Here is a 13389-nt window from a genome sequence, read left to right on the forward strand (position 1 = left end):
TCAAATCTTTTCTCCATAAAAACTTCAACTGTATATATTCTTTTACTAAAAAATATGCAATCATTTGCATTTTGTCAATAAAGTTTGCTCCAGCAAAGGTTGAATTAAAGCTATAAAATATTAAAATATAAAGAAACCTTACATTGTTAATTTACTTAATATAATTTAAGTTTATTCATTTAAATCAGTGGTCACCAAACTTGTTCCTGGAGGGCCGGTGTCCTGCAGATTTTAGCTCCAACCCTAATCAAACACACCTGAACAAGCTAATCAAGGTCTTACTAGGTATACTGTACTTGATTCATCCAGGCAGGTGTGTTGAGGCAAGTTGGAGCTAAACCCTGCAGGGACACCGGCCCTCCAGAACCAAGATTGGTGACCCCTGATCTAAATAATGCAATTTTTTTTATAAATATTTTGAAATAATGTATATTAATAATATTTTTTATTTGTATGCTGTATATTGATTTTAGGAATCATCTCTCTAGTTTTCATTCCACTTTTTATTAGCTTTTTCGTTCATTTATTTTCTTTTTGGCTTAGTTCCTTTATTAATCTGGGGTCACCACAGTGGAATGAACCGCCAACTTCAATCCAGCATATGTTTTACACAGCGGATGTCCTTCTAGCTGCAACCCAGTACTGGGAAACATCCATTGACACTCATTCACACACATACACAGACAATTTGGCTTACCTAATTCACATATACCATGTTTTTTGAGGAAACCCACGCAAACACAGGGAGAACATGTAAACAGACATGCCAACTGACCCAGCCGAGACTCAAACCAGCAACCTTCTTGCTGGAAGGCGATTTTGTTACCCACTGCTGCCCTTTTTTAGCTTTTTTTAACAAGTAACAAGGTTGTCGTACAAGTATGAAGTTGCATTAGTTCGATTTTTTTTTTTTTTGTGTGGAAATTACAAGGAACCATTTGGTAAAATGAATGATTTTATATTTTAAATTACGTTTTCTGTTTGAACATGTTCTCCGGTGAATGACTTTCTTTCCCTTTAGCTTCAGGATTTTATTGTATTTGAAATGGCACACTTCTCCAGGGTTTGATTCAGCCTTGAATGGTTTTCAGGTTCTAAAAATAGATTGAACTGGAAATATGTCAAATGGCAACCACAAAATCTAAGTGTTATCAAGTTGCTGTTATGACGTGTGTGTGTGTGTGTGTGTGTGTGTGTGTGTGTGTGTGTGTGTGTGTGTGTGTGTGTGTGTGTGTGTGTGTGTGTGTGTGTGTGTGTGTATACATTGTATTCCTTAGGTTGTGGAGATCAAATGTCCCCACAATACCAGTTAAATTGGAATTTGTAGTAAATTGATTTGGTCCTCATGAGGAAATCAATAAAAACTATATATTATTTTATATATATATATATATATATATATATATATATATATATATATATATATATATATATATATATATATTATTTTTATTATTATTATTTTTATTATTTTTTTTTTTTACTAATTTGAAGATTTGTTATTACAAATTGTTTTTAGGGTTGGCTTGGGGGTAGGGGGGCAGAATATATAGTTTGTAAAGTATAAAAATCATAATGAGACTTGATTTACAAAATTTTCAACAACCCAAAACAACCCAAATTTACACCAAAAACAATATAATTTCTGCAATAATTGGATATTACTCTTTTTTCTGACAAATGACATTGAGTTTCTGAGGAAGAGAACAGACCACTTTAAAGTATGAACTTAAGATAATGCCCCTGATGGAAGCTGATTCTACATTGTGATCTCATTTATTTAACTAATGCATTTTAGTTGCCTCCTTTAGTCATACATATCTTTGCGTTACATACTACGATTATACATTATGCAGATTTGTGTAATTGTTTTATGGACGCACGCAGAGAAATACAAAACATGCATTGGTTTGCATTATGCGTAACAGGATTAAGTGTGTGCGGCCGCTTCAGGAGCTGATCTGGGAACACTTGAGGACGTCAACACTCTGGAGACCCTAAATCTTCTCTTTACTTCACTGCCTTTCATTTCACAAATGACTGAGCTCTGTCAGTGTAATTATGAGCGAGCGTCTCCGCCAATCCATTAACCTGAATTTGGAATGTTGAGTTGGATCGGGCACTGCCAGTATGTTGGTTTAATTGTGATTGGCAGCAGTGGGACTGTCTGATAATATTCATTGTCTGTGGTAAACATTTGCCTGAATTGCAGCTGTTTTTGGTTGGGTGTGTGGTGGCAAATACACTCAAAAAATGATGTTTGCTGTTTGTTTAAACTTATTGAAATTATGTCTTTTTAAACTCAATTATTGAGTTGTTTGGGACACCTTAATTGTTGTATGTTCAATCAACTTAAATTTGTTGAAAACTCATAAGTTAGTTTAATTCCTTCATGTTTTCCCAACACAAATTGATTGGATTTTTTAAATATCTGTTTTTACTGAATATACACAATTCTTGAGGATTGTTTTGGAGACAGCTTAATTGTTCAATCCACTTAAATTTGTATAAAAAAAATAGGTTAATCAATTTGTGCTGTGACAACATGAAGTGATTGTGCAGAATCCAGCATTTTACAGTGTATAGCTGTCATAATCACCAGCGATCTAGCAGATTCAGATTGCTGGAGAATTACAAATCTGACACTGATATGAACTACAAATCCCATTATGCACCTCACACACACCAGTTCCAGTTTTCCGCCTGGTTGGACACACAGACTCATCATAGACTCATAATAGGACTATATATTCTACTCTCAGTCTGACATACATGGCTGAGTCATCTTTGAAAAATTAGGTTGACAAGCAAGGTGAGGATCCACATGCAGATTTATTAAACAGAATAGTCAGGCAGGCAATGGTCAAAACAGGAGCAAACTGGAGCATACAGGTAATCCATAGTGTTGACATAAAAGCAGGCTAATGGTTGGGATAGGCGGCAAAACAACATAAAAAAATCAAACGAAGCAAAGTTCAGAAAAAATGGTAGGCAGGGCAAGGAAATGCTTTGTTACAGATAAACAAGACTCAGCAATGTGCGTCAGAATGTGAGCAGTGTAGACCAGGAGCTTGTAGATTAATGGCATTAAAAAAAAAAAAAAAATTATTCTGTTGGGGATTTAAAGTTTATTAATTTCATTGATTTTTTTGTTGTTTTTTCTGTTAAATATATTAAGTGAGTTTAAAGGGCTCCTATTTTACCCCTTTACCAAGATGTAAGATAAGTCTTTGGTGTCTTCAGAATGTGTCTGCAAAGTTTCAGCTTAGATTATTTATTATACAATGCGGAATATGACGATTTTTGGCTCAGAGGACAGTGTAACGTTTTTTGTAGCCTGTGCCTTTAAATGCAAATGACCTGGCTTTCCCCGGCCACTGTTCCCACGTGTGAAGCAGGTATCCAATTCATTAGTCAAAAAACCAAGTAAGTGTATTTGATGTATAGTAGTGGGGTTTATTCAAGCCTTTCTGAAATGATGAGCCACACACACACACACACGTTTAACTTTGCATTGTTTTTGCTCTTGTATATTGTTGCACCTGATATATTGTTGTACTGACACTACATAGTGACTTTATTTTATTACAAACATGCACTGTTTTAAACTTGTAAAACTCATTTTCTGAGGTGCAGCTGATCGCCGAGAGTTGGAACAGATCTTTTTCTTGCAGTTTCTTTGCAAAGCCTGTTCTGTGGAGATGTTTATACACGTCACATCGGATACATGTTAATAATGTTAATGTCTAAAGTTTGCGATTTAACAATGCTTGTGAAATTGTCCAGTTAACTGACATGTTTGAGTGATGCCTCGGAGAGGTGTAGGAGTGAGTAGGTCGCGCGATATACATATACAACACTCAGATTGATATTTTGTATTAGTTCACTAGGTTCAGGAGAATGTGCTGTTTTCTGTATGTTTTGTTTTTAGTTAGAGCAGTTTAGTTAAGACGTTTGATACGTTGAAGATGTTTCTTTTCATGCTTTTCTTTTCATATTTAGTTTAGTTTGGTGAAAACAGTTACTGAGTTTTGTTATATTTATTTCTTTGATTTAAGCACATTCAACTACTTCCTCTCCCCCCAGGTAATTCATTATTTAATCATTGTAAATATTTTTCTTTCACTGTATAATATATTTTCACTGGTTTTCATTGGATATATGGGCAATAAATAATTGCAGTGATTATTTGATTCAGTTTATTTCTTTCTCCATCCGCTTGTCACACACATTAAACTAATGTATGTTATGTCATCTACTCCTAGTTTAATATTAACATCTAAAAGGACGTAACACCCCCCTGTAAATCAATTCGGTGGGCGGGGAAAATTGCACTACTACGTCACGTTGTGGTGGGCCTCAAAGTCAGTGGGATTTGGATACTTTTTTACATCAGGACATTTAAAAAAAGAGACTTACTGTGTTTAAATCACTCCAATATGACAGCAGACACGGTATACCTATACACAGTTCTGTCCAAAGAGCTCCCAAAAGTTGATTTTGCATCGTTGGTGCCCTTTGAAGCATTCAGGCACAAGAAACATTAGCATTTGTTGATTTAATAAAGACTAAATAAATCATATTTCTATAATGAAGACTGACAAGTGTCATTTTACAATAGATTGTTTAATATTTGGGTCCAACTGCCATGTTTTTCTCTCATTGGTATGGTTTTTTACCCCTAAAAATCTAGTTTAAAGATTATTTTAAAAATGTATGCAGATGCACTTTGCTATAAAATATCCAAAAACATTCTGAAATATTGAATATTGAACACAAAAGAGTTATTTAAAGTATATTTCATATCACAACGTATATTGCTGTCAATTTGTTCCAATTTTGTGCAGCCCCAGTTCACCCAAAGACAAACACTTTATTATTTAATCTCATTCGAACATTTATACATTTCATTCTTTTGTTAAGCACGAAACAAGTTATTCTCAATAATGTTGGGAAATACAACCATTGACTTCCATAGTAGGAACAAAAAAATACCATGGAAGTCAATGGTTGTTTTCCCCCACAGCATTGTTCAATATATCTTTCTTTTGTTGAACAGATGAAAGAAACTAATGTACAGATTTTGAACATTAAATGTGAGTAATTGATGACATGAAAATGAACTACCCCTTTAATGCCGCTCATCCGCCAGCGGGCATAAGATCATAAAATGTCATGATATTGGCTGCAGATGGTGGGGTATTGATCCAGACGTCATTATGGGGACATTAGCTGAGCATTACATTTCAATTGGTTGACACAGTAGTTAATGCATATGGACTGAGTGTTTGCAACCATATGTCATTTTGTCTTTTATGTTTCCTACAGCAAAGCTCAAAACATTGCAATATCAATACCCAAAGCTGTGTTTGAACTTAAGAGCATAATTCGTCAAGTTAAGTGCGAGCAGCAGAAAATGGGTTTGATTTCTTCACTCTTTTATTTGTTATATTGTTATTTAATCTCATTGATTTAAAAGAATATATTTTTATCCTCACCAAGGCTGCATTTATTTAATAATAAATACAGCAAAACAGTAGTAATTTTAAACCTTATTTCAATATACTATAATTGTTTTGAAATATTATTTACTCAGTATATTTATTATATTGAAGCTGAATTTTCAGGCTCATTACTCTAGTTTTCAATGTCACAATATCAAGATATATAGTAATAATGTAATAAAATAGTTATATAATAATTATAATATACTGATTTTCTGCTTATGAAATATTTTTATTATAATCAATTTTGGCTACAGTTTAGATGCTTAATTTTTGTTGTTGTTGAAACCATGAAACCATAAATTTAACTGGCAGCTAGCTCTCAGCAACTCTTACATGGTTGCCCACATAAGCTAAGCAGGGCTCCGCCTGGTCAGTACCTGGATGAGAGTTCATAATAGGAAAGCTATTTTGCTGCCGGAAGTGGTGTTAGTGAGGGTCCTAATGAACTGCGTTCTGTGTGGGTCCTAATGACCCAGTACATTGATGGGGACATACTGCTCAGTGAGCACGAATGAGATTTTAAACCAAGGTCCAGACTGCTCAGTGAGCATAGGATGAGATGTTAAGCCAAGGTCCTGACTCTCTGCGGTCGTTAAAAATCCCAGGACATCCTTCGAAAAAGAGTAGGGGTTTAACCCCAGCATCCTGGCCAAATTTGCCTACTGGTCTCTAACCATCCCCATATCATTAATGGCTTTATCACTCTGTCTCCTCTCCACCAATCAGCTGGTGTGTGGTGTGCAGTCTGGTGCAGTCTGGTGTGGTTTGGTGGCTGCTGTCGCCTCTTCCAGGTGCATGCTGCACACTGCTGGTGGATGAGGAGATTCTCCCAAAAATGTGTAAACCGCTTTGAGTGTCCCAAAAAGCGCTATATAAATGTAAGGAATTAATTCATTAATGATGCACAATTCTCAGAAATAAAGATACCTGTCACTGGGGTGGTACCATTTGAAAAGGTATGCTTTTGTACCTTACAATTGCACATTAGTACTTTAAAAGTTTGAATTTGTTCCTTCAGGGTTCACTTCTGTACCACTAAAGTACTTTATTATTTACCTTAAAAGGTACAAATGTGGACCTGCATGGTAAAAAGTGTCCCTTTTCAAAAGGTACCACCTCAGTGAAAGGTTTTGTACCATTATTATTGAGAGTGAACTGATGGTGCACAATATTTTAGTTGCTATATCAGTATCGGCTGATACATGTTTATTTTTAAAACTGGCAAAGAAAAAGGTTATTCAAACATTTAAAGTTGCAATGTTAAAGTTACAAGTGGTTAAGAATTTATCAAAAAACATTATTTGTTTGCATTTAGTTTTTTTGTAATCAGGCTAAGAAAAAAATGTATTTCAATATTTGTATTTAAAAGCCTTTAAATTAGGTCTGGTGCTTATATACTGGTGTAATGCACAAGCCACTAGTTATCGCTGCCTTCTTAAGCCACACCTGCTTCGTTTTAACCATGAGAGAGAGAGAGAGAGAGAGAGAGAGAGAGAGAGAGAGAGAGAGAGAGAGAGAGAGAGATCATGGACAAGTGCATTGAAAATCCCTGCAGTCACCAGCTGAGCACCGTTCGATGCTAGTCTTACGTTTGCTGCTCTTCTGGCAAAATGGCAAAAATGCAGTCTTAATTACTATTTTCCAATTTCCATATTGAACGATAACAATATTTAAACCAAATTAGTTGTTAATGCTTCCAGATTTAAAAGAGTACCCCAACAATGACTGAAGCCACAAAAATTAGAGGGTCCATTAAACAGCATAACATTTTTGACTGATAAATTTTTGCTGGTAGATCTCTAATATCAACACACTTTAAGATTCCCATTGTTGCACATTACTGCTGTGTGATTGGCTTTTGGATCAATATAAAGTAAAATAGTCCAGAGCTTATTGTTCTTGACATAAATTTTATTGCATTTCGATATAATATCGTTTATCAGCCCAGCCCTACTATTGATCATATTTAGTTTTCCAGAAGGTTTCAATATTGATACCAAAAATCTTTGCATACTTTATATATATATTCACACATATATAAACATACATATTCAAGTCTTTTGGGATGACTATTTACAAAATGAAGACACGTACAATATATGAAAACCTCTCATATACAGTATGTGTGATTTAAACTCTTTCCATGTCTCTCAAACTGCTTTTCAGTATTAAAACATCCATTAAAAACGCAGACCGAGAAATAATGATGGCTCTATATGATTAATGAATGCTTATGAAGGAGAAGAAATAATGAGAGAAATACGAGATACACACTAATCCCTTGCAAGTAACCTTCGCCTCATTTGACTTATACTGCGTGCAGTGTGCCTGGAGGAAAGCCCACAACATGGAGAACACTGCGTCTCTCTCTCTCTCACACACACACAAAGAGAGAGAAAGAGTCACACACACACAAGCTGTCAATTCTAATCCACAGCATTCGCACATATATGACACTAATAGTTCTTTCCATTCTCCCCATACACACACACATGCACATACACACGCACAAGCTAATCATATCCAGCCTCTGCTGCTTCATACTGTTCGTTTGCTCTGACGTCCTAGATGGGAGGAGTGTGTGTGTGTGTGTTTATAGGAGTGTGTGCTGCACAGCTGAGAGAAACTAGTGCTTATATACTGGTGTAAGGCACAAGCCACTAGTTATCGCTGCCTTCTTAAGCCACACCTGCTTCGTTTTAACCATGAGAGAGAGAGAGAGAGAGAGAGAGAGATCATGGACAAGTGCATTGAAAATCCCTGCAGTCACCAGCTGAGCACCGTTCGATGCTAGTCTTACGTTTGCTGCTCTTCTGTATTCCTACACTTTTCCATGATTCTGTCGTTTTTCGAGACTTCACACACACCGGGAATAGAACTGAATCAAAACGGATTCACATTTGCTTCTCGAAGAGTCTCTTGGACTGATCGACATACAGGTGGATTGTTTTTATTTTTTGTATTTTTTTTATGCTTACTTTTTTTCAAGAGTAAAATGCCCTAACAAGACCATTCGGACTGTATTTGGGAATATCTCAAGCCCGCTGGATGCTACGCTGTGTATTTCTTACAAAAGATTCTCGAGTTGCTCAGCATACAGGTGGAACATTTTATTATTATTATTTTAATTTTGAACAGTAATGCCATAAAAGATCATTTGAACTGTATTTCGGGAAGCATACTGGATGCTGTACTGTGTATTCCTTACAAGAGCTTCTCAAATTGTTCAGCACACAGGTGGATTTTTTCATTCTTCATTTCTTATTTTGAACAGTAATGCCATAATAAGACTGTTCGGACTGTATTTGGCAATATCTCAAGCATAATAATTGCTGAACTGTGTATTCCTCACACAAGAGATTCTCAAATTGCTCAGCCGACAAGTAGAATAATTTATTATTATCATTATTTTGAACAATAATGGCATAAAAAGACCATTGGGACTGTATTTGAGAGTATCTCGATCACACTGGATGCTGAACTGTGTATTCCTCACACAAGAGATTCTCAAATTGCTGAGCATTTAGGTGGAATATTTTATTATTATTATTGTTTGTTTGAACAATATTGCTATAAAAAGACCATTCGGACTGTATGTGGTAATATCTCAATCATAATAGTTGTTGTGCTGTGTATTCCTCACATTAGAGATTCTCGAATTTCTCAGCATACAGGTGGAATTTTTTAGTTTGAAAATTTTTTGAACAATAATGATATAAAAATACTATTAACACTGTATTTGAGAGTATTTCAAGCACACAAGATGCTGAACTGTGTATTTCTCAAACAGAGATTCACAACTTGCTCAGCACATAGGTGGAATATTTGAATTATTGTAATTTTTGTTTATCAATAATGCTCTAACAAGACCATTAGGATTGAATTTGGGAATATCTCAATCATAATAGTTGCTACGCTGTGTAATCCTCACACAAGAGATTCTCAAATTTCTCAGCATACAAGCGGAATAGTTTATTGTTATCATTATTTTGAACAATAATTGCCCTAACAAGACCATTTGGACTGTTTTTGAGAGTATCTCAAGCTCACTGGATGCTGCATTGTGTATATTTCTCACACAACAGATTCTCGAATTGCTCAGCATACAAGTGGAATAGTTTGATATTTACATATATTTTTTGAACAAAACTGCCATAATAAGACCATTCGGATTGAATTTGGGAATTTCTCAATTATAACAGTTGCTACGCTGTATATTCCTTACACAAGAGATTCTCGTATTGCTCAGCATACAAGTTGAATTGTTTATTGTTATCATTATTTGTAACAATAATGCCCTAATAAGACCATTCAGACTGCATTTGGAAGTATCTCAATCACACTGGAGGCTGCATTGTGTATATTTCTCACATAAGAGATTCTCGGACTGCTCAGCATACAGGTGGATTTTTTCATTCTTTATTTATTTTGAACAATAATGCCATAAGAAGACCATTGGGACTATATTTGGGAATATCTCCAGCACTCTGGATGCTGCAGTGCGTGGCAAGACACATCGGATTAGTTGTGGGTGCAGGTGAAGATGCCTGCTATCCTGGTGGTCTCTAACATGAAGTCTGGACTACCGAAGCCGATCCACAGCGCCCTCCCCATCCCTCAGGTGCCCACCCGAGCTGTGGCCCCCCGACCCTGTTATTCCAGCCCCCCACAGAGCAGCGCTCATCTCCACCTCCAGAGCCAAAGCGGGTGGATGACAAGCAAAAACTATCACAATGTTGACAGTGGAGAGGACACACAGGTTAGAATTGCATGTGTGTGTGTGTGTGAGAGAGAGAGAGAAACTCATGGTCTTTTTTCAAGGAATTAAAGGGGTAGTTCATCTAAAAAAAGATAAAGGACTTACTATTTATGTCCTTCAAGGAGTTACAAACCTTCCTTTGAGTTTTCTTTTTTCTGTTAAGCAGGCTTCCATGGGAAAAACGAATACTATGGAAGTCAATGGTTACCGGTTTCCGGCTTCAAAAATATTTCCTTTTGTGTTTAACAGAAGAAAGAAACTCAAACAGGTTTGTAACAAGTAAAAAATGACAGACTTTCAGGGGAACTATCACTTTAAGTATATAATTATATAAAATATTGTGATAAATATTGATTTATATCATGTTGGTATTAAAGTATGGATTCTTATAAAGCACAGATGGTTATAAAGAAAGATATAGATTGAGATTCAGACGACATATTATATTGATCTGGCTATGTGAAAATGTATTTAAAATTGATCTGTTGTATTGCATGACACGTCAACATAACAGTACAAAATAGGTGTTTTGACATTATCTTCAACATTGTATAAGCTGTCGTTTCGAGTGTCATATTATAGAAGTGAGGCTCTAAATAACCGATTTTTAGTTTGTTTACACGCCGTTCACGTTGACAATAAAAAAGGATTATAACACATGAACATTCTTACATACAGTCAATTTAATGCATCGTATTGTCTACTGCATAGTATCAAGAGTCTTTGCATCTTCATATCTTTCACAACCTGTTTATAGTGGAGCTTTGAGCTTGACAAACCACCTGTAAGAAACACATTCTGGCTGTTTCTCAATATGCGTTCTTCAGCGTTCCTGCGTCCTCCTGTTTTCGTGTAACGTCTCCATCAGCTGCCAAAGTTTAAATCCTATAGCAACAAGGATCAGTCCAAGGCACTCGAATAAAGTGAAAAATTTAAAATATATATATATATTTTTATTTTTTTATTTTTTTAATTTTTCACTTTATTCGAGTGCCTTGTACTGATTCTTGTTGCTGTTTAGATGAATCCCTTACCCAAAGAGCACCGACCATACATTTGAGCTAACCCCAGAGCGCTTTTTGTTTGTTTAAATCCTATACTCAAGACCGCAAGAACAGAGGATGCGTGAAACATCCCGGATGTGTTCTTGATATCGAGGAAGCACCAATGCAGACCTGAACACAGAACTCGCTCTAAAAGTCCCAGAAGTCATTGCGACTGGAGGTGGGAAGCGCAGCCTTTTATTTAGATTTATTATTAAAGTTAAGAGATATTACTTATTTATCTCAGGAGTTTCCCTAATTGAGATCTCAATAAAGGCATGAACACATTAAGGGTGTTTATTTTATATTATTTATTTATTTTATTTATATTATGCAACCTATATTTGTTATGTTTTTATGCATAGTATAAATTTTGAAAAGGGGAAAACCAATAAATCGTTGTATGAATGCTGTAATGTTTAAATAATTTTCCATCAATAATGCGTAAAGGTCATGTGACCATCAGGGAGAACGCAGCATCTCATTTCTCACAGGACTCGTTCTCTGTTCTCGAGGTCTCCCGAGTTCGTTCTTCCGAGGTCTTCACAAGAAGGCAAGTCCGTTCTCTGAGCTCTTGGAATTGAGAAACAGCCTCTGTCTTCTCCACATGCACCAGACACTTTTCTACAAACACTTCAAATCAAACGCTGAATACTTTATGTAGCACTGACATAAAAACAAATACACTCACATTAACATGCTACCAACAGCGTATGCTTTAGTAAGTGCGCTGGCATTGTACTTTTTTATGTTTCTTAGATTTAAACTTTGTCAGTTACTTAACTATTGCTATAATTAATTATACAATGTCGCCCAGTTAGTTTCCAATATCGATTGATAGCGATAATCTTTAAATCCACTGATAACCGAAATGTTGTGTTGTGCGATTAATCGATTTTGCCAGCACCTGCATCTGCTTTTAGATGGAGCAGCAGTTGTTAGCATAGTTTACTGACAAGCTACGCAACAAAATTGAAGGTGATTTAATCGTGCGATTCTGAAATCAAAGACATTTGTTCTGCGATTTGACATGTTTACATCACTTTTCAGTGAACAATGACTCTGTGTGGCTGCTATATCTGAAAGTATGTGAATATACCATATTTAATTACATGTTTTTACTCCAAACTCAGCTCAACTTAAGTAGAGTGTTAAAAAAAAAGATTACATGATTACTGTCATTTTGACGTATGTTACATGTCAAATAGATGTCGTTTTGATGTTAAGGAAGTTTACATGCTTTGTAAGGATACAACAGTTGGAATTTGGAATTGAAGCTTTTAGATGAACAAACCTGTTCCTATATTATACGTTTTTTTGTCGTTTTTTTTTTTTTTTGGTGGTCAAAGGGAGATTAAAGTGTGGATGTCAAATAGACATCAATGTTTTGACATCAAATTGTTTCTAATTGTATGTGTTTTTTGACATTGTTTTGACATAAAGTTGTCCACTGGGTGATCACAGAGCTGTGTTTCCCTGACAAGATGTGCATGAGAATTGCAGCTCTTGCTGAATCGCATTTTCATTTTAATTTAAATTTAAATTTTAATTTGTGTAGCCCTAACCGTAATACAGGGAAGTATTTGCCTTGTATGGCTAAAAGCAGATGCTCATCTCCTCACATCAGCAGTAAACCTGTACATGTTTCTCTCACAATACTATGACACTGAACTTTTACTAGGGCGGCATGGTGGCTCAGTGGTTAGCACTCTCTCCTCACAGCAAGACGGTCACTGGATCAATTCCTGGTTAGCATTTCTGTGTGGATTATATAAGTGCATGTGTGAATGCAAGAGTGTATGGGTGTTTCCCAGTACTGGGTTGTGGCTGGACGGGCTCCGTTAAACATATGCTGAAATAGTTGGTGGTTCATTCTGATGTGGTGACCCCTGATAAATAAGGGACTAAGCCGAAGCAAAACGAATGAATGAATAAACTTTTACTGCATCAATGTAGCATTGTACTGTATCCATGACAGCTAAATCACAATAATAACTGTGGTATATTTAAGAGTAAAACTGTGTCACTTTTTTAAAGCCTATTGGAAGAGTGTTTGTTTTACTAGCCTGCGAGTGTTGAG

At 35.7% G+C, this 13389-nt stretch overlaps 2 protein-coding genes across 14 annotated transcripts in view; one reads left to right on the plus strand and one right to left on the minus strand.

The window, feature by feature from the left end:
• The window catches only part of LOC147835938 (uncharacterized), a 939756-nt gene that overhangs the window by 384697 nt on the left and 541670 nt on the right, over nucleotides 1-13389 (minus strand). The gene's annotated exons all lie outside the window — the stretch shown is intronic.
• nav2a (neuron navigator 2a) overlaps nucleotides 1-13389 on the plus strand; it is a 400576-nt gene that overhangs the window by 195659 nt on the left and 191528 nt on the right. For 5 of the 13 annotated variants that reach the window (XR_015495422.1, XM_087260654.1, XM_087260659.1 and 2 more), the window contains exon 1: nucleotides 8272-10266. The exons of the other annotated variants lie outside the window; for them this stretch is intronic. Coding sequence is in view for 4 of the 5 variants with exons in the window: in XM_087260654.1 (XP_087116780.1) it covers nucleotides 10051-10266 (216 nt within the window). In the remaining variant the exon portion in view is untranslated. Of the gene's footprint in view, nucleotides 1-8271; nucleotides 10267-13389 lie in introns of those variants that run through there. 13 annotated transcript variants of the gene reach the window in all.

Source organism: Danio rerio, chromosome 7, assembly GCF_052040795.2.
Source record: "Danio rerio strain M-AB ecotype USA chromosome 7, GRCz13ab, whole genome shotgun sequence".
Classification (NCBI taxonomy): domain Eukaryota; kingdom Metazoa; phylum Chordata; class Actinopteri; order Cypriniformes; family Danionidae; genus Danio; species Danio rerio.